This window comes from Gossypium hirsutum, chromosome D04 (assembly GCF_007990345.1).
Source record: "Gossypium hirsutum isolate 1008001.06 chromosome D04, Gossypium_hirsutum_v2.1, whole genome shotgun sequence".
Classification (NCBI taxonomy): Eukaryota; Viridiplantae; Streptophyta; class Magnoliopsida; order Malvales; family Malvaceae; genus Gossypium; species Gossypium hirsutum.
Window position 1 is genome coordinate 57,947,453 of NC_053440.1, and position 22,688 is coordinate 57,970,140.

General features: G+C 32.8%; 2 protein-coding genes and 2 pseudogenes across 2 annotated transcripts; all 4 read left to right on the forward strand.

The window, feature by feature from the left end:
• Positions 1 to 1,057: 1,057 nt before the first annotated feature.
• LOC107898742 (UDP-glycosyltransferase 89A2) lies at positions 1,058 to 2,679 on the forward strand. The gene has a single exon (XM_016824262.2). The coding sequence runs from the start codon at positions 1,217 to 1,219 to the stop codon at positions 2,612 to 2,614; it is 1,398 nt and encodes a 465-aa protein (XP_016679751.1). The 5' UTR covers positions 1,058 to 1,216; the 3' UTR covers positions 2,615 to 2,679.
• Positions 2,680 to 3,908: 1,229 nt separating this feature from the next.
• Positions 3,909 to 6,105, forward strand: LOC107898741 (UDP-glycosyltransferase 89A2-like; annotated as a pseudogene).
• A 1,843-nt stretch (positions 6,106 to 7,948) lies between these two features.
• Positions 7,949 to 11,143, forward strand: LOC107898740 (UDP-glycosyltransferase 89A2-like; annotated as a pseudogene).
• A 3,458-nt stretch (positions 11,144 to 14,601) lies between these two features.
• On the forward strand, positions 14,602 to 18,686 carry LOC107898339 (DNA-3-methyladenine glycosylase 1). The gene is made up of 5 exons (XM_016823851.2): positions 14,602 to 15,045; positions 16,780 to 16,837; positions 16,925 to 17,008; positions 17,247 to 17,388; positions 18,199 to 18,686. The coding sequence occupies exons 1-5, from the start codon at positions 14,616 to 14,618 to the stop codon at positions 18,475 to 18,477; spliced, it is 993 nt and encodes a 330-aa protein (XP_016679340.1). The 5' UTR covers positions 14,602 to 14,615; the 3' UTR covers positions 18,478 to 18,686.
• Positions 18,687 to 22,688: the final 4,002 nt, after the last annotated feature.

The following is a 22,688-nucleotide window of genomic DNA, read 5'->3' on the forward strand; positions in this document are numbered from 1 at the left end:
AAGCTACTAAATTACAGAAATTAAAATTTGACTAAAAGACTAATCATGTATATTATCTAAAATCTCAAGTAGTAGAGTTGATATTGCTACAAGTAATGGGTCTCATTGATAAACATATTAACATTTGACAATATTGCTATAATAATCAAGACCTACTACAAATCATAATAAATACAATTTTCATCAATTTTTGAAAACAATTTAATCTTACCCTTTAATTTTGGAATCAATTCTATGTTTGTTTGTTTTTTAATTTTGGAATAAATTATATTTAGGTATATTTTTGTGCATCTATAAATGGATGCCTAACTTTTTGGTCCATGGATGCCTAATTTTTAATAATTATCTTGTAGTTGGTTCATTCACTTTTTGTTGCTGGTCTAAAAATTTAAATTCCAATATAATGAAAATCAGGATGGGTTTGGATGAGCGATTGGGTGCGGTACGTTTAGCCTACTTTTTGTCTCACGTTACAGTGTTGTTACAATATCTAATCTCACCGCTACAGTTGTTTTTACACTAACCGCAAGTAAACGCACCGCCCATTCAAACTCACCCTCATTTTAATATAACTATCAAGTATCTAAAATTAAATATATATTAAATTTTTAATCATATTATTTGTGAAATGTTATAGTTTTTCTTTAAAAAATTAAAAACAATTTAATTAATACATATAATTAATTAATATATTACAAAAGATAAAAAAAAATATCATGATTTATTGGAATTGAAATGATGATTGAATTAATCAAGTCACTAATTCTTAGTCCGATTTTAATTAAATAAATTTATGAAAATTAAAAAAAAGTTATTTAAAAAAAAATAAAACCTAGTTTAAAGCGATTCACTCAAAAATCTATTCAACCATTTGTTTCAATTAATTCCAATCAATATGGTAGATTTAGTCCCGAGTAAAAAGAAAGATTAATATGTAGTTTGCCTCCATAACTTGTTCAAAAATACTAGTTTGTATCTAAATTTGTTGGTACATTCATATTACCATCATTAGTTTGCGTTGATATAAATTTTTGTTAATATGTATCTCAAATACAAGTTGAAGTGACAAATTCAGCTACGTATTCCAAAAAAAAAAAAAAAAGACCAGTCAACCTGTTAGTAGGCTTTACATATCCTACTTTACAACAATACCAATTCATTCATCTTTCTAAACAAGCTTTCCTCTCTTTCAAGTGTCGACCATCAACCGACCAACATGTCCGCCACCGCCGCTGCCACCGCTTCTCACCCTCACATCTTAGTGTTCCCATACCCAGCACAAGGCCACATGCTTCCCCTCCTAGACCTCACCCACCAACTTGCCCTTAGAGGCCTAACCATCACCATCTTAGTCACCCCTAAAAGCCTCCCTTTCCTTTCAACTCTCCTCTCTACTCACCCTTCTTCCATTACACCCCTCGTTTTCCCTTTCCCTTCTCACCCTCTCATCCCACAAGGCGTTGAGCATGTTAAAGACCTTGGCAACAGTGGGAACCTCCCTATAATGGCCGCTTTAGGCAAGCTTCATGACCCTTTACTCAACTGGTTCAACTCTCAGTCTAATCCACCCGTTGCCATCATTTCCGATTTCTTCCTCGGTTGGACTCAACGACTCGCGACTCAGTTACAAATACCCAGACTCACTTTCTTCGCTTCAGGTGCGTTTGTGGTCTCTCTATGTGATTATATGTGGTCCAACATTGAAAAACTGAAGTCTTTGAGTGAAATAAAGCTTAGTCATTTACCTGGTTCTCCTGTTTTCAAGCCAGAAAATTTCCCATCCTTGTTTAAACACTATAAACAATCAGACCCTGATTGCGAGTTTGTTAAGGATGGGATTTTAGCAAATACAAAGAGTTGGGGCTGTGTTTTGAATTCATTTGATGCTTTGGAAACTGAATATATTCAATGGTTGAAGACATACGTAGGTCATAATCGTGTTTATAGTGTTGGACCAGTGAGTTTGATAGGCAATCGGGGAGATTCGGATCCGAGTTCGGGTTCGGACGGGGTCATGACTTGGCTTGATCAATGCCCTGATGGTTCCGTTGTTTATGTTTGTTTTGGGAGTCAAAAGCTTTTGAGGAAAGTACAAGTGGAAGCTTTAGCTAATGGGCTAGAAAAGAGTGGTACACGTTTTATTTGGGTGGTGAAACCGGGTACGACCAATGGGTTCGGAGATGTACCCGATGGGTTCGAGGAACGGGTTGCGGGTCAGGGTTTGGTTATAAAAGGATGGGCACCACAGTTGTTGATATTGAACCATAAGGCAGTGGGTGGGTTTTTGAGTCATTGTGGGTGGAACTCAGTTTTGGAAGGGATAGTGGGTGGAGTTATGATATTGGCTTGGCCTATGGAGGCTGACCAATTTGTGAATGCCAAGCTTTTGGTTGATGAAATAGGTGTGGCTGTTAGGGTGTGTGAGGGTGCTGACTCGGTTCCTAACTCGGATGAATTGGGTCGAGCCGTTGCTGAGGCAATGACCGAGGGTGGAGGAATGAAGACCAAGGCGAAAGATCTCAAACAAAAAGCTTTGGCAGCAGTGAGCCATGGGGAAAGCTCCATGAAAGATTTGGATAGAGTTGTGGAAGAATTGGGTCAACTTAGAGGGTGATAAGTCTTTTATATCAATGTTATTAAATTATTATTTTAAAAAGTTATAAAATAGTTATTTAGACATTCGGAAATTTTTAATTTAAATCACTAGATTTTTAAGTTTTTCTTTAAAAAAATTCATTTAACGAGCTCGAAATGACGGTTTATTTGGATTTTGGTTTGTAAATTCATGCCATTCAAAATTATTTTATTAAAAAAATAAGTAAAATAGAAAGGGGATGAGAGTTTTCGATTAGTGCAAGTGGTGCAAATAAAGAAGATCATACAATAACGATTTTAACAATCTAGTGACTTAAATAAAAACTTTCGAATAGTTCAATAATTATTTTGTAATTTTTAAATAAACAAACACCTTAAGGAAACTATGGTGTGAAGAAAAATATTTCTAAACTATGTTGTAATAGATAATCTAAACCCATATTGTTCGAGACTATAGCACTTTTGCAATCTTATGTTAACACTTAAATCAACTCGCTACAAATTTTCGTATTTTTTTGACTCGATTTCATTTTTTGCCACCGTCATTGGATCTTTGCAATCTCATGTTAACATTTGTATCAACCCGTTGCAAATTTCTGTACTTTGCAGCTTCACATTGTCCATCTTTAGATTGCATGATTTTGGATATGACTTCTGTCAAGTCTTTATTTTTATTTACATTGTCGGGATGTTTGTTGTGGTAGGGAGGGTTTAGAGGCTTGGTCTGTTTAGAAAACATATCTCGTTGTTTTGTTTAAGTTCATTTTTTGGACTTATATTTTTATTCAAATCTTTTTATTTTTAGAACGAGTTTTTAGGCTTGATCGGATAATTCAACCCATGGTTAAGTTTAGTAAGAACAAGTTATACTTAAAATGCTATTCAAATTTATTTTATTCTAAATCATATATAATCTATAATAATTTATCTTCATGCACTACTTAAAATAATCATACCGATTATACTTCTAACTCTAAAACAAATTTGGGTATTTACTCATGAATTTTAGTATTAGCTTTTGCAAAAGATGTGGGTTTAATGATGTAATTTAAGTTCTTTTACTTTTCAAATTTTAAAATTTCAATCGTTACCAAATGACAATTGTTAGATTCATTAAGTTATGCTATTTTTAAAATTTGATGTGGCCAACACATTAGTATGTGTAAAGCCATGTCAGCTTATTAATTCTACAAATTACTCACTAAAGATTTAATTAATGGATTAATAATTTTTATTTGCGTTAAGATTAAAATTTTAAAAATTGAAAAGTATAAGGATTTAAAATGATTCAATTGGTGAATATAGACTAAATCTATAACTATACACATAATACATTACTAATAATTAAATTTAAACAAACGAATTTAAGTGATGTTGTTTGGATTAGGATTAAATTTTTCAAATTCGAAAGTAGAGAAATTAAAATTGATTACTAATAGTAAAGTTTAACAAAAAAAAAATTCATATTGTTGACTTGTCGACCCCATTGATGAAGTCTTTGGTCTCCACTCTCCAGTCTTTACAACTCAGCTATTTTATCTTCTGAATTCTATCATCACTGGCACCAGCTACCTACCTCTCTTCGTGTGTTGACCATTGAGCCATTATCAACCAGCCACCATGGCCACCGCTGCCACCAGATCCAACCCTCACCCTCACATCTTGGTGTTCCCATACCCAGCTCAAGGCCACATGCTTGCCCTCCTGGACCTCACTCACCAACTAGCTCTCCATGGCCTAACCATCACCATCTTAGTCACCCCTAAAAACCTACCTTTCCTTTCTCCTCTCCTCTCTTCTCACCCTTCTTCCATTACTCCCCTTGTTTCCCCTTTCCCTTCTCACCCTCTCATCCCACCAGGTGTTGAACATGTTAAAGACGTTGGCAACTGTGGGAACCGCCTTATCATGTGGCCGCTTTAGGCAAACTTGAAGACCCTTTGTTCAACTGGTTCAACTCTCAGTCTAATCCTCCAGTTGCCATCATTTCTGATTTCTTCCTCGGTTGGACTCAACACCTAGCTACCCGCTTGCAAATACCTAGACTTGCTTTCTTCTCTACACGAGCTTTTCTGGTTTCTGTGTTTGATTATATTTGGAACAATGTTGAAAAAGTGAAATGTTTGAGTGAAGTTGAGTTTGGTCATTTACCTGGTTCACCGGTTTTCAAGCAAGAACATTTGCCATCTTTGTTTAAGCTCTACAAAAGATCAGATCCTGACTGGGAGTTTGTCAAGGATGGACTTCTTGCAAATACAAAGAGTTGGGGTTATGTTTTAAATTCCTTTGATGCTTTGGAAGGTGAATATGTTCAATGGTTGAAGACACATGTAGCTCATGATCGTGTTTTCAATGTTGGACCACTAAGTTTGATAGGCCCCGATGTCTCGGATAGGGGCAATTCGGGTTCGAGTTCTGACCTGAATGACCAAGTCATGACTTGGCTCAATCAATGCCCTGATGGTTCTGTTGTTTATGTTTGCTTTGGGAGTCAAAAGCTGTTGAGAAAAGAACAAATGGAAGCCTTGGCTAGTGGGCTTGAAAAGAGTGACACACGTTTTATCTGGGTGGTGAAACCGAGTACAACCCAACAGCATGTCGAAGGGTTTGGAGTTGTACCCGATGGGTTCGAGCAACGAAACGCAGGTCAAGGTTTGGTGGTAAAAGGGTGGGCACCTCAGGCCTTGATACTGAACCACAAGGCAGTGGGTGGATTCCTGAGTCATTGTGGGTGGAACTCGGTTTCGGAAGCGATAGTGGGGGGAGTCATGATGTTGGCTTGGCCTATGGAGGCTGACCAGTTTGTGAACGCCAGGCTTTTGGTGGATGATATGGGAGTGGGTGTGAGGGTGTGTGAGGGTGCGGACTCGGTTCCTAACTCAGATGAACTAGGCCGAGTCATCTCCGAGGCTATGACTGAGGGTGGAGGAATGAAGACCAAGGCGAAAGATCTGAAAGAGAAGGCTTTTGCAGCAGTGAGTCATGGGGGAAGCTCTATGAATGATTTGGTTAAATTTGTGAAAGAATTGGGTCAACTTGGAAGGTGATAAATCCTTTTGGGATATCTTTTCTTTGTAAAATATATCTATATATATTGTTTGTCGTGATAAGAATCTGCAGTTAAGCATTCGCAGGTGAACAAATAACAAAACAACCATGAAGAACATAAACAGAAGCAAGTATGAAAATATGAAAGATGGTGTCATGTCTTACCTAGAGCAATTAAATCAGAAGAGATGGTGCTTTGTTCAAGTTTCTTGATGCTTCATTATCATCCATGTATGCATATAAGTTTCTCCACCTCAAAAGCTTCAAATTCTGCTTCTATGGATTTTTAGTGACATCAATAGTTAAGTAGTGTACTTACAGACTTTCATACTTTGCGGCTTGATATTGCTCAGCTTCTGACTTGATTCATCTTTTGCCCCCATTACTGGAAGATCTAAATGAAGATAATTTATGTTGAGATTATTCATATTTAGACTAATTTGGAATAGATTTCTAAATTTAGAGACGGGGATGATGGAATGATTCGGTTTTTTCATTTACTTAGGTTGGCTTAGGGCTAATTTTAGATCTTTCAGAATTATGTCTATTGTCTACTTCTTGCTTATTTTTGGAGACTACATGTGTCGAGTCGGGTCAGGTTTGAACCTAAAATAGGTTTGAGTTAATTTTTATACTTGCTCCCAAGCTTAGTTTGATCCGAAATATAAGTCTAAAATTTTGTTTAAACCTGTTTAAATTTGCAAAAACTAATCAAAACCCATTTTAGATCAGCCCACATTATTTATAAAAAAAATTTAAAATTTTTTATTTTAATATTTAATAATTATATATTTTTTTTATTTATTGAAAATTTTTATATAATCATCTTAATATTATTTTAATATTTATATTAAAGTAGTATTACATATTTAGTATATAGGTTTACTTTTTAATGTGTTTAAATTACATATTATATACTTAAAAACGGGTCAGGCTCAGACATTGAATATTCAAGCCCAAGCCCAACCTATATTTTAAACGGTCTAATTTTTTTGCTCAAGCCCATTTTTCGCGCCTAAAATTTTTACCCAAACCCTTTCAAATTTTAAAAGAGCCTTCGAACCTAACCGAATCGCCCAGTTCATGAATAGGTCTATCACTTTATTTTTAAGTTCTTGCATTTTTATGGTCTTGTTGTATTAAAGTCTCAAACATAGCTTATGGTAGGGACATATTATTTACTTTTAGTAGACATAAAATTGAAAATTGTGTTTGCAATTGATTTTGACATGACAAAAGGGGGAGAATCTTTTTTTTTTCATTACTATACTTTTGCTTAGAATGAAAGCATGGTGAACATGGAATCATTAGTCAAATACACATTTTGAAATATGTGACATCCCATTGAATATATTTAAATATTAATAAAAATATTTGTTAAACAATAAAAGGAGCTAAAAGACTAACAAGAACTTGATTGAAATGGAAAAATCCAACTCTTAAAATTTTGAAGGTTCAAATTCAAGTCCCAAACATGTAAATTATATGTAAGTTTTGTTAAAATTTATTTAGGCTTAAATTCTATTATGTATGGGATACTATCCGAACGTAATCTTTTCTTAATGAATTAGATGAATTGTGTCAATAAATGTTAAATGTAGTGGTAAGACATATTAATTTTTTTAGAGAGAAAACTCAGATTCAAACTTTATAAAAGATATTGTTAAAAGGATAATCATAAATCTTAAATAAAAAGAAAGAAAGAAAGAAAGAAAGATTTAGCCCTCAAGTGTTTACACATTATATTAATTTTTAAAAATTTAAAATAAAATGATAAATTTTGTAAACATTAAGGCTAATTTGTTGAGTATTTTATATTTAGGATTAAATTGATATAATGTGTAAACATTTAAGGGCTAAATTTTTTATTAAATCGATAAAAGATTTTCAAATCAGCTTTGAGTGATGAAAATATTTGATTTCAAAAATTTTGACTAAATAAAAAATTTAATAGTTCAATGACCAAAATAAAATGAAGGCAATAATTTAATGATATTTTTGTGGTTTACCCAAAATAATTGTACTGTTTCACCTCTAACTCTAAATCAAATTTAGGTATTTACCCAAATAAGAAAAAATGTTAAATTCTGCTATTAGACCCTATATTTTACAAAAATTGTGGATTTAATCCATGTATTTTAATTTGGTATTTTTAGTGCTTTTACTTTTCAAATTTTCAAATTTTAAATTCTCACCAAACGGCAATTGCTAGATTGTGGTAAAACACATTATCATATGTGTAATATTATTTTCCACATATTACTTACCAAAAATTCAATTAATGAATTAGTAACTATTATTTGCGTTAAGACTGTAACTTCAAATTTCGAAAAAAATAGAAACTTAGAATGATCTAAGAATATAAACTAAATCTATAACTATACACATAGTACAAGACTAGTGGTTGAATTTAAACAACTGGATTTAACGGCTACTATATGGGTCAAGACTAAAATCTCAAAATTCGAAAAGTATAGGGGCTAAAGTTGACAAATTCAAAAAGTACAAGGACTAAAATTGATATTAAAGTTCTTGGAGTAAATCTACAATTTTTCGTAAATTTAAAAAAAAGTCATATTGTTGTCCACCGTCACTGACTCAATGGTGAAGTCTTTGGTCTCCACTCTCCAGTCTTTACAACTCTGCTATTTTATCTTCTTCATTCCATCATCACCGAAACCAGCTACCTCTCTTCGCGTGTCGACCATTGAGCCATTATCAACCAGCCACCATGGCCACCACTGCTACTAGACCCAACCCTCACCCTCACATCTTGGTGTTCCCATACCCAGCTCAAGGCCACATGCTTGCCCTCCTAAACCTCACCCACCAACTTGCTCTCCGGGGGCTAACCATCACCATCTTAGTCACCCCTAAAAACCTCCCTTTCCTTTCTCCTCTCCTCTCTTCTCACCCTCCCATTACTCCCCTTGTTTTCCCTTTCCCTTCTCACCCTCTCATCCCACCAGGCGTTGAACATGTTAAAGACCTTGGCAACAGTGGTAACCTCCCCATCATGGTAGCTTTAGGCAAACTTCATGACCCATTAGTGGAGTGGTTCGACTCTCACTCTGAACCGCCGGTTGCCATCGTCTCTGATTTCTTCATTGGTTGGACTCAATGCCTTGCAACCCGCTTGCAAATACCCAGACTCACTTTCTACTCTTCTGGTGCATTTGTGGCCTGTGGGTTCTATCTTTGATTATATTTGGAACAACGTTGAAAAAGTGAAGTCTTTGAGTGAAATAGAGTTCGGTAATTTACCTGGATCCCCTGCCTTCAAGCAGGAACATTTGCCATCCTTGTTTAAGCTCTACAAAACCATCGGATCCCGATTTGGAGATGATCAAGGATGGACATGTTGCAAATACAAAGAGCTGGGGTTGTTTTATAAATTCCTTTGAAGATTTGGAAGCTGAATATGTTCAGTGGTTGAAGACACATGTAGGTCATAATCGTGTTTTCAGTGTTGGACCACTAAGTTTAAGGCCCTGATGTATCGGATCGAGGCAATTCAGGTTCAGTGTCTGAGATGAATGACCAGGTCTTGACTTGGCTTGATCGATGCCCCGATGGTTCAGTTGTTTATGTTTGTTTTGGGAGTCAAAAGCTGTTGAGAAAAGAACAAATGGAAGCCTTGGCTAACGGGCTTGAAAAGAGTGCCACACGATTTATCTGGGTGGTGAAATCAGGCACAACCCAACAGCAGGTCGAAGGGTTCGGAGTAGTACCCTACGGGTTCGAGCAACGAACCGCAGGTCAAGGTTTGGTGATAAAAGGGGTGGGCAACGCAAGGGTTGGTACTGAACCACAAAGCAGTGGGTGGATTTCTGAGTCATTGTGGGTGGAACTCGGTTTTGGAAGGGATAGTGAGTGGAGTCATGATATTGGCTGGGCCTATGGAGGCTGACCAGTTTCTGAACGCCAGGCTCTTGGTGGATAATATAGGTGTGGGTGTTAGGGAGTGTGAGGGTGCAGACTCAGTTCCTGACTCTGATGAACTAGGCCGAGCCATTGCCGAGTTTATGACTGAGGGTGGAGGGATGAAGGCCAAGGCAAAAGATCTCAAAGAGAAGGCTTTGGCAGCAGTGAGTCATGGGGAAAGCTCCATGAAAGACTTGGATAGATTTGTGGAAGAATTGGGTCAACTAGGAGGGTGATAAATCCTTTTATTTTATCGGAGAAGATATTATGTTTTCTATTTCAAAATAAACAAACACCTCATGAGAGGATAGTGTGAGGAAAAATACATCTAAACATGTTGTAACTGATACTCGTACATAAACAGGAGGACCTATGTTTTCATTTCTGATAAATAAGACATGAGGGAAGAAAAGTAGACTGTATGAAAACCAGACATGAAAGATCGTGTCCTGTCTTACCTAGAACAATTCAATCAGAAGATATTGAGCTTTGTTTAAGTTTCTTGATGCAACATTATCTACCAAGAGGTTACATGCATGCATCAATGAGCCTGCATGAGTAAATATAGATATACATGTACATGCGTATATAGTTTCAAAGGAAATTGAATCCAGCTGAGGTAGCCTAATTAGATAGTAGAACTCATCCTACACCATAGGGTTTCAGTCTAAGGTTTAGTGTGGATCAAAACATGCATTAAAATAAGCAGAAGCAACCTTCTTGTTCTCTGTTTTACATCCTACATTTTCTATTTATTGACAAACTATCATTATCAATAAATTAGTGCATAGCTAGTAAAAAGAGGGCAGGAAAGCACACTTACAATTATAAAATCATTGAAATGAATGGTATATTCTTGATATATGAACAGCCTATCAAGCTGTTGGCAGCTTCAAAAGCTGATTGTTACCCAGACGGAAAAACGAGCCTATTTCGACACAAATCCAACCACCAATATATATAACAAATTTTCTATGAACAGAAACCAAAATCCAGAAGTGGAATCAGTACTTTCCTCTTTTAACATTAGCTCTGAACCAAACCTCTGTCCCGCCAAAACATGGGGGCCTTCGAAGAACCGTGAAATTCAAAGAATACCAATGGAAAATCAAGCTTTCAATTTATAGACAAAGTGAGAAAGAAAGAATGAAGCTATGAATTTTAATGACTCAGAGGCATCCTTTTATATACAAAGCTTGTAACAGCATGCTCCTAAGCATTAGGAGATTTATTCAGAATTAATAGCAGCAGAGTCAGAAGATAGTAACAGCAAAATTAGAAAAAGGCACAAACACAGAATCGGCTCAAAGACATACTCAACAGTGTGTTGATACAAATCTCGAGCAATTCAACGGAAACCGCATTGACAAAGGCTACCGAAGAAGGGGGGGGGGAGAATGTGAGGTCTTGATAGGTAACCGAAGGGTTTTCCATTTGTCGAGCATGGAAAAAAAAGCACGTTTTAAGGTTTTAGGATGTTAATTTCAGTAGTGCGATAATTATTTAATAGAATCAAGGGTTTGTTTCAAAGGGAATCTGGGAAAACAGGGGATTAGATTTGAAAATTAGGGTTTAAGATTTAAAAAGGCGTTATTTTCCCGGCAATTTTAAAGGTACCGATAAAAAATTGAGGGATTGTAAGGTTCGGTTCATATATAACTGGAAACGGCGTCATTTTGGTACAACTTGTATATTTGTGGGTAAAAGAACTTGGAGGCCTTTTTATTAGGAGTTAGACTGTATTTTGCTCCCTCTTTTAAAAAAAATTGACAAATTAGTCATTTTACGTTAGATAAATGAGGAAACTGGTCCTTTTGTTAAAAAATTCATCTATTTTTACTTTTAAAAATTAGTCCCTAAATACTCACAGATTCAAGGCCTCTGCTTTAACTAGTAAACTGAGACTTTGTAATTGTTGGAATAAAAAATAAGGTTAAAATATGTCATATGCATAAATTAGGAATTTAGTCCTTGTACTTTCATTTTTAGAAATTTGTTCCTCTCTTTTTCAAATTTCAAAATTTAAGTCCAACTATTAACACTGTTAAAATTTATTTTATTAAATTCAAATTCATTATAACATCTCTTTTTTAGTTACATTGCTATCAAGTTTTTTTTTAATTTCAAAATATCATACCAACCAATTTAACAAAAAAAAGTTAAAAATTGAACTTGAATTATGTAATCAGAAAAGTACAAGGACTAAATTCTAAATTTATGAAGAATACAATACCTATAACATATTTCAACCAAAAAATAATTACTTTAAATTTGAACGAAGTTGGAGAATATTCATGCTCTTAAATTAATAATATAACTTTATTAAAATATTTATTCTCGAAAAAAACTTTGTTAAAATATTTTTATTTTAAAATTTAATTAAAAATCGATTCTTTTACCATCAAATTAATGTATAAATATAATAAATTTATTAAATATGAATATAACAAAATTATGTCAACATATTAAAGACAAACATATAACTGTCTTAAATATATTGCATTAACCGTGTTTAAATTAGATATGTCCTAAGAGCTGAGCATTCAATTGGTCCGGTCCGACAATTTTTAAAATGTTTAGTTAGCATTAATTTGGATCCTTTGGGCTAAAAATAGACATTGACAAAATAAAATATTAAAAACAAAATTAAGTGAGAAGAAAATTTGTAATTTAAATATAGTATTTTTTCCCATTATTTTTATATATTAAATAATTAATGCTATGTGTTTTTTAACTCCATAAGTTAACGAGTTATTAGAGGCACAAATCGCCTTGCTCTCTTCAAAGTTTTTGAAAATTTTAATTAAACTCCTATTTCTATTTAAATTCTCATTAGACTTATAAAAAATTAAAAATTTTCATTAAATATCTCAAAAATTTTAAAATTTTAATTAGCTTCTTCAAAACTAGACCTGAGCGGGTAGGTGGGCTACCCGCTCAGGTCCGAAGGCTTGCCCAAAGGTGAGAGGGTTTGGGCAAAAACTAATGTATTTTTTCTAAACGGGTTGAGCCCATGATAAGATTTTTGGCTTGGGTCCACCCTGAATTTGCTTACTTTTTTTTTCATTGCTGTTTGTTGCCATTTTGACGTTGTTTTGCAATCATTTTTCTATTATATTGCTATTATTTTGATGTTATTAATTTTATTACTATTTAGAGGTATTTACTTGCTAACTTGTAATTATCTTAGTGTTATTTAAGTATTAAGACTTTTTTTTATGTAGAGGGAAACATTTACTTTAATATTTTTAGTGTATTTGATATATTATATTTTTAAAATTATTTATATATAAAAAAATAATATAAAATAATTTAATGCAAGCAGATCGAGCCGGGCTCAGGTTTAACATTTTTACCTTTATCGGGCTTGGACAAAATTTTAAACTTATTTTTCGGGTTAGACTTAGCTTTAGAAAACAAGTCTAAAATTTTCTATCCAAAACTTAATGTCATTTGTCACTGACAAGCGAGATTAAGAAATAGATAATTATGGAGTAATTTTTTTAATCTGGAATAAAAAATCATTACGGATATATTTAATGATGATTTTAAATAATAATAAAATTTAAAAAAAGGACAACCGATTTAATAGGAAATATTTGGTGATTAAAGCATCAATATTTGTTAGTTGGAGGATAGCAAATTGAAAACAGAAATAACAGATGCGAAAAATAGAAAAGACAAATCTTACCAAAGATAATCATTGTTCATCAACTAATCCTACATATTATTAAATATTTTTTCTCGGATATTTATTTTTATTTTTTTAAAAAATTCATTAAAAAATATGAATTTGGTTTTGGATGGATTTCGAATTTGGTTTAATTTTGGGTTGGAGTTAATTTTAGATTTGGGTTTATCGGATTAAGTTATTAAACTTTTTATGATCAAATCTGATTGAATTACATATAGATTCGGGCTGAATAAGTTTTCAGGTTGGGGTCAAAATTAACGTGTCTAAACATCATACAACATTTAAATATTAGTTAAATTTTGTTGTAAGTCCATGTATTATGCGTAAGTTATGAATTTAGTTATTGTACTTTAATTTAGACAATTTTAATCCCAATGCCTTTTGAACTGATCAACAATCCTTACACTTTTTGAGTTTTTAAATTTGTACCGTGCATAAAGATATAGATTTAATCTTTAAAATTTAAAATTTTAATATTGACGTAAATAACTTACATTAAATTTATTTACTGTAGTTTTTAAGTAACATGTAAAAACAATAATGTAGCATATATGCGATGATATGTCAAGATTTCTTTGTCAATGCAGGCCACAAGTTTGCCTCAAAACCTCAAGGGCTAAGGAGTGAAATTTAAGAATTAACAAATTGGACCCCATTGTTCCTGTTTGCATTCAGACAAAACACTGCAACTAAAATGCCACTAAATCAAACATGTTTTCACCATTACACCTAAAATTCACCTTTCACAATAAATTAATTTAATAAATAGTTTCGACTCATGATTAAATTTATTTAATTATTATCGTAAATAGTTGATAGGATATTTTGTTTTAATTCCAAATAAGAGAAATTTGGCCTTTTTTCTTATATTTAAATTTTAAATTGGGTGTTATTTAATAAAATTGACTATTGGAATTAATTAAATTAAATTTTGATTAAAAAATAGGACTTTATTGTTGTTAAAGAAATAATCCTTCAACATCATTTGTCATTATCTTTCATAATTAACTAAATTATGTATTAAACTACCAAAGAAAAACACAAATAAATATTTAAAACATGAGTTGACCTTTATATATATGATATAAATTATGCATGTAACTTCATTAAATTTAAAATCAGATTAGCTTAAAGGTCTACTTCAATAATTTAGAATATTAAATAATTGTTCTTTCGGATGAACTAAAAATATATAATTTATTCAACTTTCCAACCTACTGCAATTTTTTTTTATTTTGCTTAATAAATATGCAAAAAGAAAAATGTTATAATTGATAGTGAAATTCATAGTTCACCAACTTAGCCATGGCAGCTTTTATAAAACCCTAATTTAAAAAAAAAAAAAAACAAACTCATGTTTAGTACACAAATGAAAAACAAAGAGATCTCCATGTTTTTCTCCAACATGTCTAAAGCCAATGTTAGGAAACATGTTATGGAGAAGAAAGGAAAAGAAAAGCCAATGGAAAGTCCGGTACCGTCGAAGAACTTGAAGAAAATCTACCCTATCGGGTTTCAACGAAGTAGCTCGTCTTTGTCGTTGTCGTCGTTGTCGTTGTCTTTGTCGCAGAACTCGAATGATTCAACGATTACAGATCATTCGAGTACTACACCGTTGGAGCAAAGGATTTCGTTAGCTCTTAGCTTGATCGCGCCTCATCATGAGCGGAGAGCCTTCGTCCCGATTGTTAAAAATCTACGACAAACTCAGCAACCAAAACAACAACAAGAACATCCTAACAATGGGGAACTTAGGAGATGCCATTGGATTACAAAGAACAGTGGTAAGTTAACAATACCTAGTATTTTATTTTTTTTAACGGACAACTGGTTTTAGTAGTCATACACTATGTACTCCTGTCTGAATATGTAGGGACGGAAAAATAATATCAACTCATCAAATTTCAAGACATTATCTTAAATGAGAGTTTTTTTTTTCTTTTTAAATCGAATTCAAGACAAGATGGGTTTCTAATTAAAATGTTTGGGTTTGGATCGAAATCATGTTTAGATATAAAAAATAAATTAGGGATTGAGTAAAAATTTGCTCTACTTTACCTTATTGGTATCTTTACGAATATGTCTTAAACACATATATCGAGATTAGGAGAGCTGGCAATGACTCGATCCTCCTAAAATTAGATATTTATGCTAAATATATAGTAAAATTATATTTTAACCTATTAATCTCAAAAAAATTTCTAACTTCACTCCTGATAAGATTAAAATACATGGATAAATGAAATATCAAATATACTATATTGTTTGATATATTGCATACCAAATTATGAATTATTTAAGCATATGGTACCAAAAATAGTTTTATAGAATCTTAATTTGGCAGTGATCATACAATTAAATTAATGGTGGTCATAATTTAGCTTTTCCAATTCGGAATAATTTGGTCGTTCAATTTATCATTATATTGATAATGTTCAACAAATATATTTAAACAATACTAATAATGGTCATTAATTTTTATTATGAAGCATCTCAACCACTATGGTTTGATAGCTGGTTTTTAGATCTTTGTCCTTCTTAATTAATTTTTAGCTAAAATCCAACCAAAAATCTCCTCAATCTATTTAAACTAGAGATGTTGATGGGTTAAGTTCGGATCAGGTTCATACAAGATATTTAAATTAATTTTTAAGTTTAGATCTACAACAATCTGAAAATAAATTTTCTTTTTTTAATTACTTCAATTTCCATCATTGTTTTTGCAATCAAATACTTATTTTTAAAAATATTTTATTTATGTTTAATTTAGATTTAAGTATGAATATATATATATATATATAACACTTTGCTGCTAATTCGTTGACCATTGCTTTCTGAGTGGTTAAGCTATGGGAATATTGTGAAAAAATTTGAAGTCAAATTAAACTGAAAAGATAGAACACTTGCAATATTCAGACAACCTAATTAGTCAACAGGAAACTTGTCTTTGTCACCTATCATTGTCTTGCAGTTGAGACTTCTCTAATCTCTACATAAATTTATTTATATTTATATAGGTCCTCTCCTATAGAAACTGAGAAATACGTAAGGATTTAAATAGGTTTAATTCTGGTTTTAGTCCCTTTACTTTTTCAGGTAAGAGTATCATAGAGGCTCCTATACTAGAAGTTAGATTGCATTTTGCCTCCTCTACTAAAAAATAGATAAATTAGTCCCTATATATTAAATCAAAGAGCAATTAGGTCTTTTAGTTAAAAATTTCATCAATTTCTATTGTTAAATATTGGTCCTCTACATCAACATGAGGTACACATGCTGATTATTCCGTCAATCGCACCGATTTTTAACTTTACAAATGGGTGGAATTTTTACATACAAGGACTAATTTATCCATTTTTAAATAGAAGGAGAAAAATACAATTTAAATCTTAATACGAGGACCTCCATGGTACTGATATCAACATCAAGTATTTGAATTTTTAGCATACTTAAGTGATTAAAACTAGAATTAAACCATTTAAATTTCGGTAAAACTAACAAAAGTTTTCTTGATGCAGATAAAGCGTACATATCATTTCATGATGAACAATGGGGAGTTCCAGTTTATGATGACAAGTGAGTTCTTCTAATTCAATAAAATCACAATGATTTTCACTAAATTATGATTTTTTTTGATATCTTAAAGTTATAATGATCAAACAGGCAATTATTCGAACTGCTTGCCTTGTCCGGTATGTTGATGGATTACAATTGGACCGAAATTTTGAAAAAAAAAGAACTTTATAGGTATGTTATTCTCCGATTTTTATTTAAAGAATATATAAATTCTAATTCAATTATACACCTTTTAATGCTTTTGTATCAGATTCAAAATTTTAATTAACACTAATCTCTATTTAATCTCTGTCGTATCGAGAAAAATTATGTAATTAGATTAATTTGGTGATATCATTAAAATATGTATAATTCAAGGTGAATATTGGACTAAAGATTGCCTCTATTTATTTATATAATAATTTTACAGAGAAGCTTTTGCTGGGTTTGATCCTGAAATTGTTGCAAAAATGGGGGATAAAGAAATCAATGAGATATCATCAAACAAAGCTATTATGTTGGTTGAGAGCAGAGTAAGGTGCATAATACACAATGCCAAATGCATACAAAAGGTAAGTTTGCGGATTTTAGGATTCGAATTTTAATAGAGCTTCGGGTTTATTGCATTGCGTTACATTTTTCTTAGCATGGGAATAGGGAAATAGTTGCAGATGTTGGAATTCGAATTCTGAACCTAATGAATGTGGTTGCATGAACCAATTAAGCTTAGGGTTCATTGCATTTTAGTTTTTCTTTAGCTCGAGAATAGGAAAAATGGTTTTACATGCTTAGATCATGTTTGGCTCAAGTGGTTCCCAACTTGCACTCATGCTTATCTAAGGCATGGGTTCAAATTCCATCGATTCCAAACTCTTTAGTTTCTTTGATGATTCTTCTATTCAACTTAAGTGAACAGTCACCTTTTTAAGCACTCTGGCTCTCGATAGGGTTGAGAGACAACCCCTAATTAGGAAAAAGGGTCTTTGATATGTTAGAATTTGAGTTCCAACCCTATTGAATGATTCTTTTTAAGGGTGATGGATTTTGAAACTAAGTTTTTGAGAGCTAACTAAAATGTTCAAATATTTTAAGACTTTAACGAGATTTTTTTTCAAAAAAATAGAGGTCTAATTAAAAGTATTGAAAAAATTGTGAGATTAACAAGAATTTCTGAAAAAAAAAATCAAAAGAGCTTAATTAAAATTTTCAAAAACCTTTTAGCGTGGGAATAAGATATACAGTTGCCGATAGTAAGATTCGAACTCCAAATCTACTGAGTATCTTTTTTTTCTTGCATATGATTGCATAAACCGAGTGACATAAACTTGAAATTCATTACTCAATTAATTACACTAAATAGTTTTCTTTACCCAAATACACAGATTGTGAGAGAACAGGGATCTTTTAGTAGCTTCATGTGGGGTTATGTGAATCATCAACCACAAATTAACAAATACAAGTACCCAAGAAATGTTCCTCTTAGAACCCCAAAAGCTGAAGCCATTAGCAAGGACCTATTGAAGCGAGGATTCCGATTCGTTGGGCCAGTCATCGTTTATTCATTCATGCAAGCTGCCGGGTTGACTATCGATCATCTTATCGGATGTTTTAGACACAAAGAATGTGTTGCCCTTGCCGAGCGACCTTGGAGACACATTTAAAAACCTATGTTTATTCGGATAAGGTATGTGTCCAACACGCATACGGAGAGTTTGCTTTTAACATCTTTACTCACTCTCTTTAAATCTCTCTCTTCTTCTTCTTTTGTATATGTATACTGATGATTCATAAAGCTTCATCCATGGCTTATGTAATTGTTTTGCATATTCAATTAAGTACAAGGCTTGGATTTAAGAGTGAGTATCAAATACAAATATATATATCTTTATGTATCCATAGGCAAATATAAAAGGGCAAACAGGGATCTTAATCCCCTAAATGGAAAAATTATAGTGTAGTTTTCTCGGTAATGATTAAACTTGATGGCAACTCTCACATTGGGGCCTTAGTCTTTAAGATTGTTGAGTAAGATTTAATTTGTTGTTGTCAAAATAGAATGTCGACAATGGCAAGAAAAAAGAGAGAAATAGAACACACGGTGGAAACCCTTTCGGGAAAAAAACCACGGGCAGAGGAGAAGAAAATTCACTATGTCGAATTCGAATGATTACAAGGAATATAGATTGCGTCTATTTATAGGTTTAGAAAACATTATTTCTAATCAACATCTAATAGAAGTAATGCAATAAGGTTGAAACACCTTATTCAAATCAATATCAAACAGAGGAAATAAACTTCTATACGAATTCTTCTTGTGCAGCTTGTACCGTATCCCCTATCTTGCCCCAATGTTTTCTGTAAGACCCAAATTTTGCCCGGGCCCAGACCATAAAACCCAAATAGACCAAGACCAATAAAGAATTAACAGACTATTACAACAAAATTAACCCAAAAACAGACCCAATCCAAATGCCCAATAATGATAAAAACCTTAGAGGCCCGAATGGCCCAAAACTATACTAGTTTTCAGCCAAACAAAAAACCCTAGCCTCATGCTTTGTAGCTGCCGCCGCTTCACCTCCCCTCACGCATGCACGCCTCTGACCGGTCGCCACTCGCACGCCTCAGCCTTGGCCACCACGCCCCACGCATCTGACACTCCCACCTACTCCACTGTGCCCATCACCTGCAACAAGTAGACGCAACAACAAAGAAAAAATAATGTAAAAAACAAAATAGAGATAAAAGCATTGGTAATCGGGTTATAAAAACCCCAAGCACTACTCATGTATGGGGGGGAAGAATCGAATGTAATGGGGGACTTTTGAAAGAGAAAAATAAAAAAAGAAAGGGTTATGAACACAGAGATTAATCAAAGAAACGTTTTCAAAAGGTTTCATTTTTTCATTTCCTATATTTATCATTTATTTTATGTATTTATTTCGAATCTATATACAAATATATAAAAAGGAAAGATTTTTACCCGTATTTGGCGTTGGTACCCTGGGCATACGCTTCTCTAGTCCGAAAGCCGGCGGATCTCTAGAGATTCGGTTAAAACTTCGACGGAGGAAGCCAAAGGTTGAAGAATCTTTGTGGTTTTAAGAAGTTTGGGGTTTAGTTTTTGGTTTTTCAAGTCCTAAATCTTGTCTACGTGAAAAGGGGGTTCAACGGGGGAAGTTTTGAACTCTCCGACCACCGCGTACGGTGGCGCCGTCGCCGGTGGTCGGCGGTCAGCATGACGGCCGGTAACCGGAGCCCATGGCCGGACATGGGCTGAAAGAGAAGGGAAGGGTGATTTTTGTTTTTTTTGGAATGAGGAGTTTTGTAAACTAAGTGATGAACCTACAGATTGAAAAGGAAGGAAATTTTTTTTTGTTTTAAATCATTCCAAATGACGTCGTTTGGGAGGGTGGGGTCTGTGCACTTTCCCTAAAAGGGAAATTTATGCGTTTAGTCCTCCTCTTTCGCAACCTCGTTCAATTAACCCCCATTTTCTATCTTCTTTTGTTTTTTTTTAAATTTGGCCCTCAGATCTTGTTTGGTTTTCGTTTTGATCCCTAATTAACTATCCAATATTTATACTTTTATATCCCGAATTGTAATTTGTTTTTGGAAATATCCTAAATCTATTTAATTCATTTATTACCCTTTTTAATGTTTCATTTATATGTTATGTCAAACATTTTATATGTTGTTTATTTACATCTATTCTAACTTATTTTAATGTACTATTTATTCAAATTCTTATTATTTATTTTAACTAACTTTATGTATATATGTCACTTTAATCTATTTTATATGTATTATTTATTTCTTTATTCCTTACCTATTATATATGTATACATATAGTTTATTTCAAGCTTTTTTTTATATATTTATAATTCTTTAAAAATCGTTATATATTTATTTCAAATTATTTTATATTTTAAGTTATTGTATATTATGTATTTCGAATAACTCTCTTTATATTACCTTTGAACTATTAACATTATAAAATATATTTATATTGTCTATTTTTAATTCTTTTACGTATTATATATTTTAAACTTCTTATTTATTACTTTTAAATTAAATTGTATATTATTTATTTTAAAATTATTTTATATACCTTATTTTAGACCCATTCTACTTATTCTATATTTTACACTTTTATTTGTATATATATTATCTATTTTAAAATTATTCATATAAATTTTTTTATTTGCTTTGTATAATATAGATTTTAAAATTCTTCTACATTATTTATTGTAAACTCGCTTTATGTATTATTCATTTGAAATTGTTTATCTATTTACTTTAAAATTTATATATATATATTATCAAATTTTAAATTATTATATCCATTTTAAATTGTTTGTTTACTTGTTATTGTATATAATTGATTTTTTATATATTTACTTTTTGTTATTTTTGCTCGTATTATTTTTACTCGCATTATCGTAATTGTTATTTCGTCACATCAATTTTTACCCGAATTCGAAAAAAAGGGAAAATTTTGGAAATAAAAGCAATACTCGATACTTGGGATCTTCGAGAGAATTGGGCCCTAACGTGCTGGGTTCTAATTTTCTGTTGAATCTAAATGCTCGAGAATGCTCTTTAATAAAAAACATAAATAAAAACTCATTATCGGGATTTCAATATGTTGTGTCCTAACGCGTTGGATATGATACGTGGTTTTCTCGATATGAGGATTTTTCGAAAGTAAAGGCAATATTCCGTATTTAAAGAATTCGAGAAAATCGTGCCCTAACTTACTGAGCTTCGATTTTTCTCGTTGATTCTAAGTAATCGAGTATCCTTTTAAAATTAAAATAAATGAGGTTTAAATAAAGAAATGAAAGGCAAGCTTACTCTCAAAAATACGAGGTGTCGTGTCCTAACTTACTGGATGTAATATCTTGTTACTTCGAGATAAGGATGCATTTTCCATTTTGATTTATTCAAGTAATTTTAAAAAATAACACATATAAGGAGGGATCATATTTTTAAAATTCTTTTCGAGTTTTTAATTTTCGACACTAAGACACTGATTAATCAACTAGGTACCAATTTTGGGCGTATCGAGGGTGCTAATCCTTCCTCGTGCGTAACCGACTCCCGAACCCATTTTTCTGAATTTCGTAAAAAAAATCGTTGTTTTGATAAAATCTAAATCGTTTATTAAAAACAACCGTTTTACGAGGTGACCCGATCACACCTCATCAAAAAAGATTGGTGGCGACTCCCATTTTTCGTTTTATTTTCAAAATCCAAGTTGACCCCGTTTTCATCAAAAAAAATGGTGTCAACAGCTTGGCGACTCCACTGGGGATTATAAGAGAGTCAAGCCACGTGTTGATTATTTCTTGTCTTTTTGTTGAAAGTGGAAAATTCGATTTAAATTTACGATCCTCTCATTGCATCTCTTTTTGTTTTGAGTTATATTTTTTATCATGTTCTGTATTTTATTTTATACCTCTGCACATTGCATTGCATGACCGTTGGTCACACCTTTTAAGTGGGAGTGAGAAACTACGCCTTCGTGAGGTTTTCACCTCCGCATGGGATAGTGAATCGCTTCCGGGATACATCCGTACCTATGTCTTCGTGAGATTTTCATCTCCGCATGGCCATAGAGAAATGTATCCCCCTGAACCGAACTCGGTCCGCATGAGCCTACAATGGGTGAGGATCGAGGAATCTGCTGGTTCAGGTACCCTTACTTTAGAACCAAACCTCATGTAGTGAACCTTAGGAGCTCACCCTAGGTAGAACCACTTCGAACCCCTAGTATTCACCCAAATAGGTGTTCTATTTATTCTTGCTTACTTTTGCTTTGTACTAACATGTTTTCTTTTTGTTATGATTGCATTGCATTTTCATCATA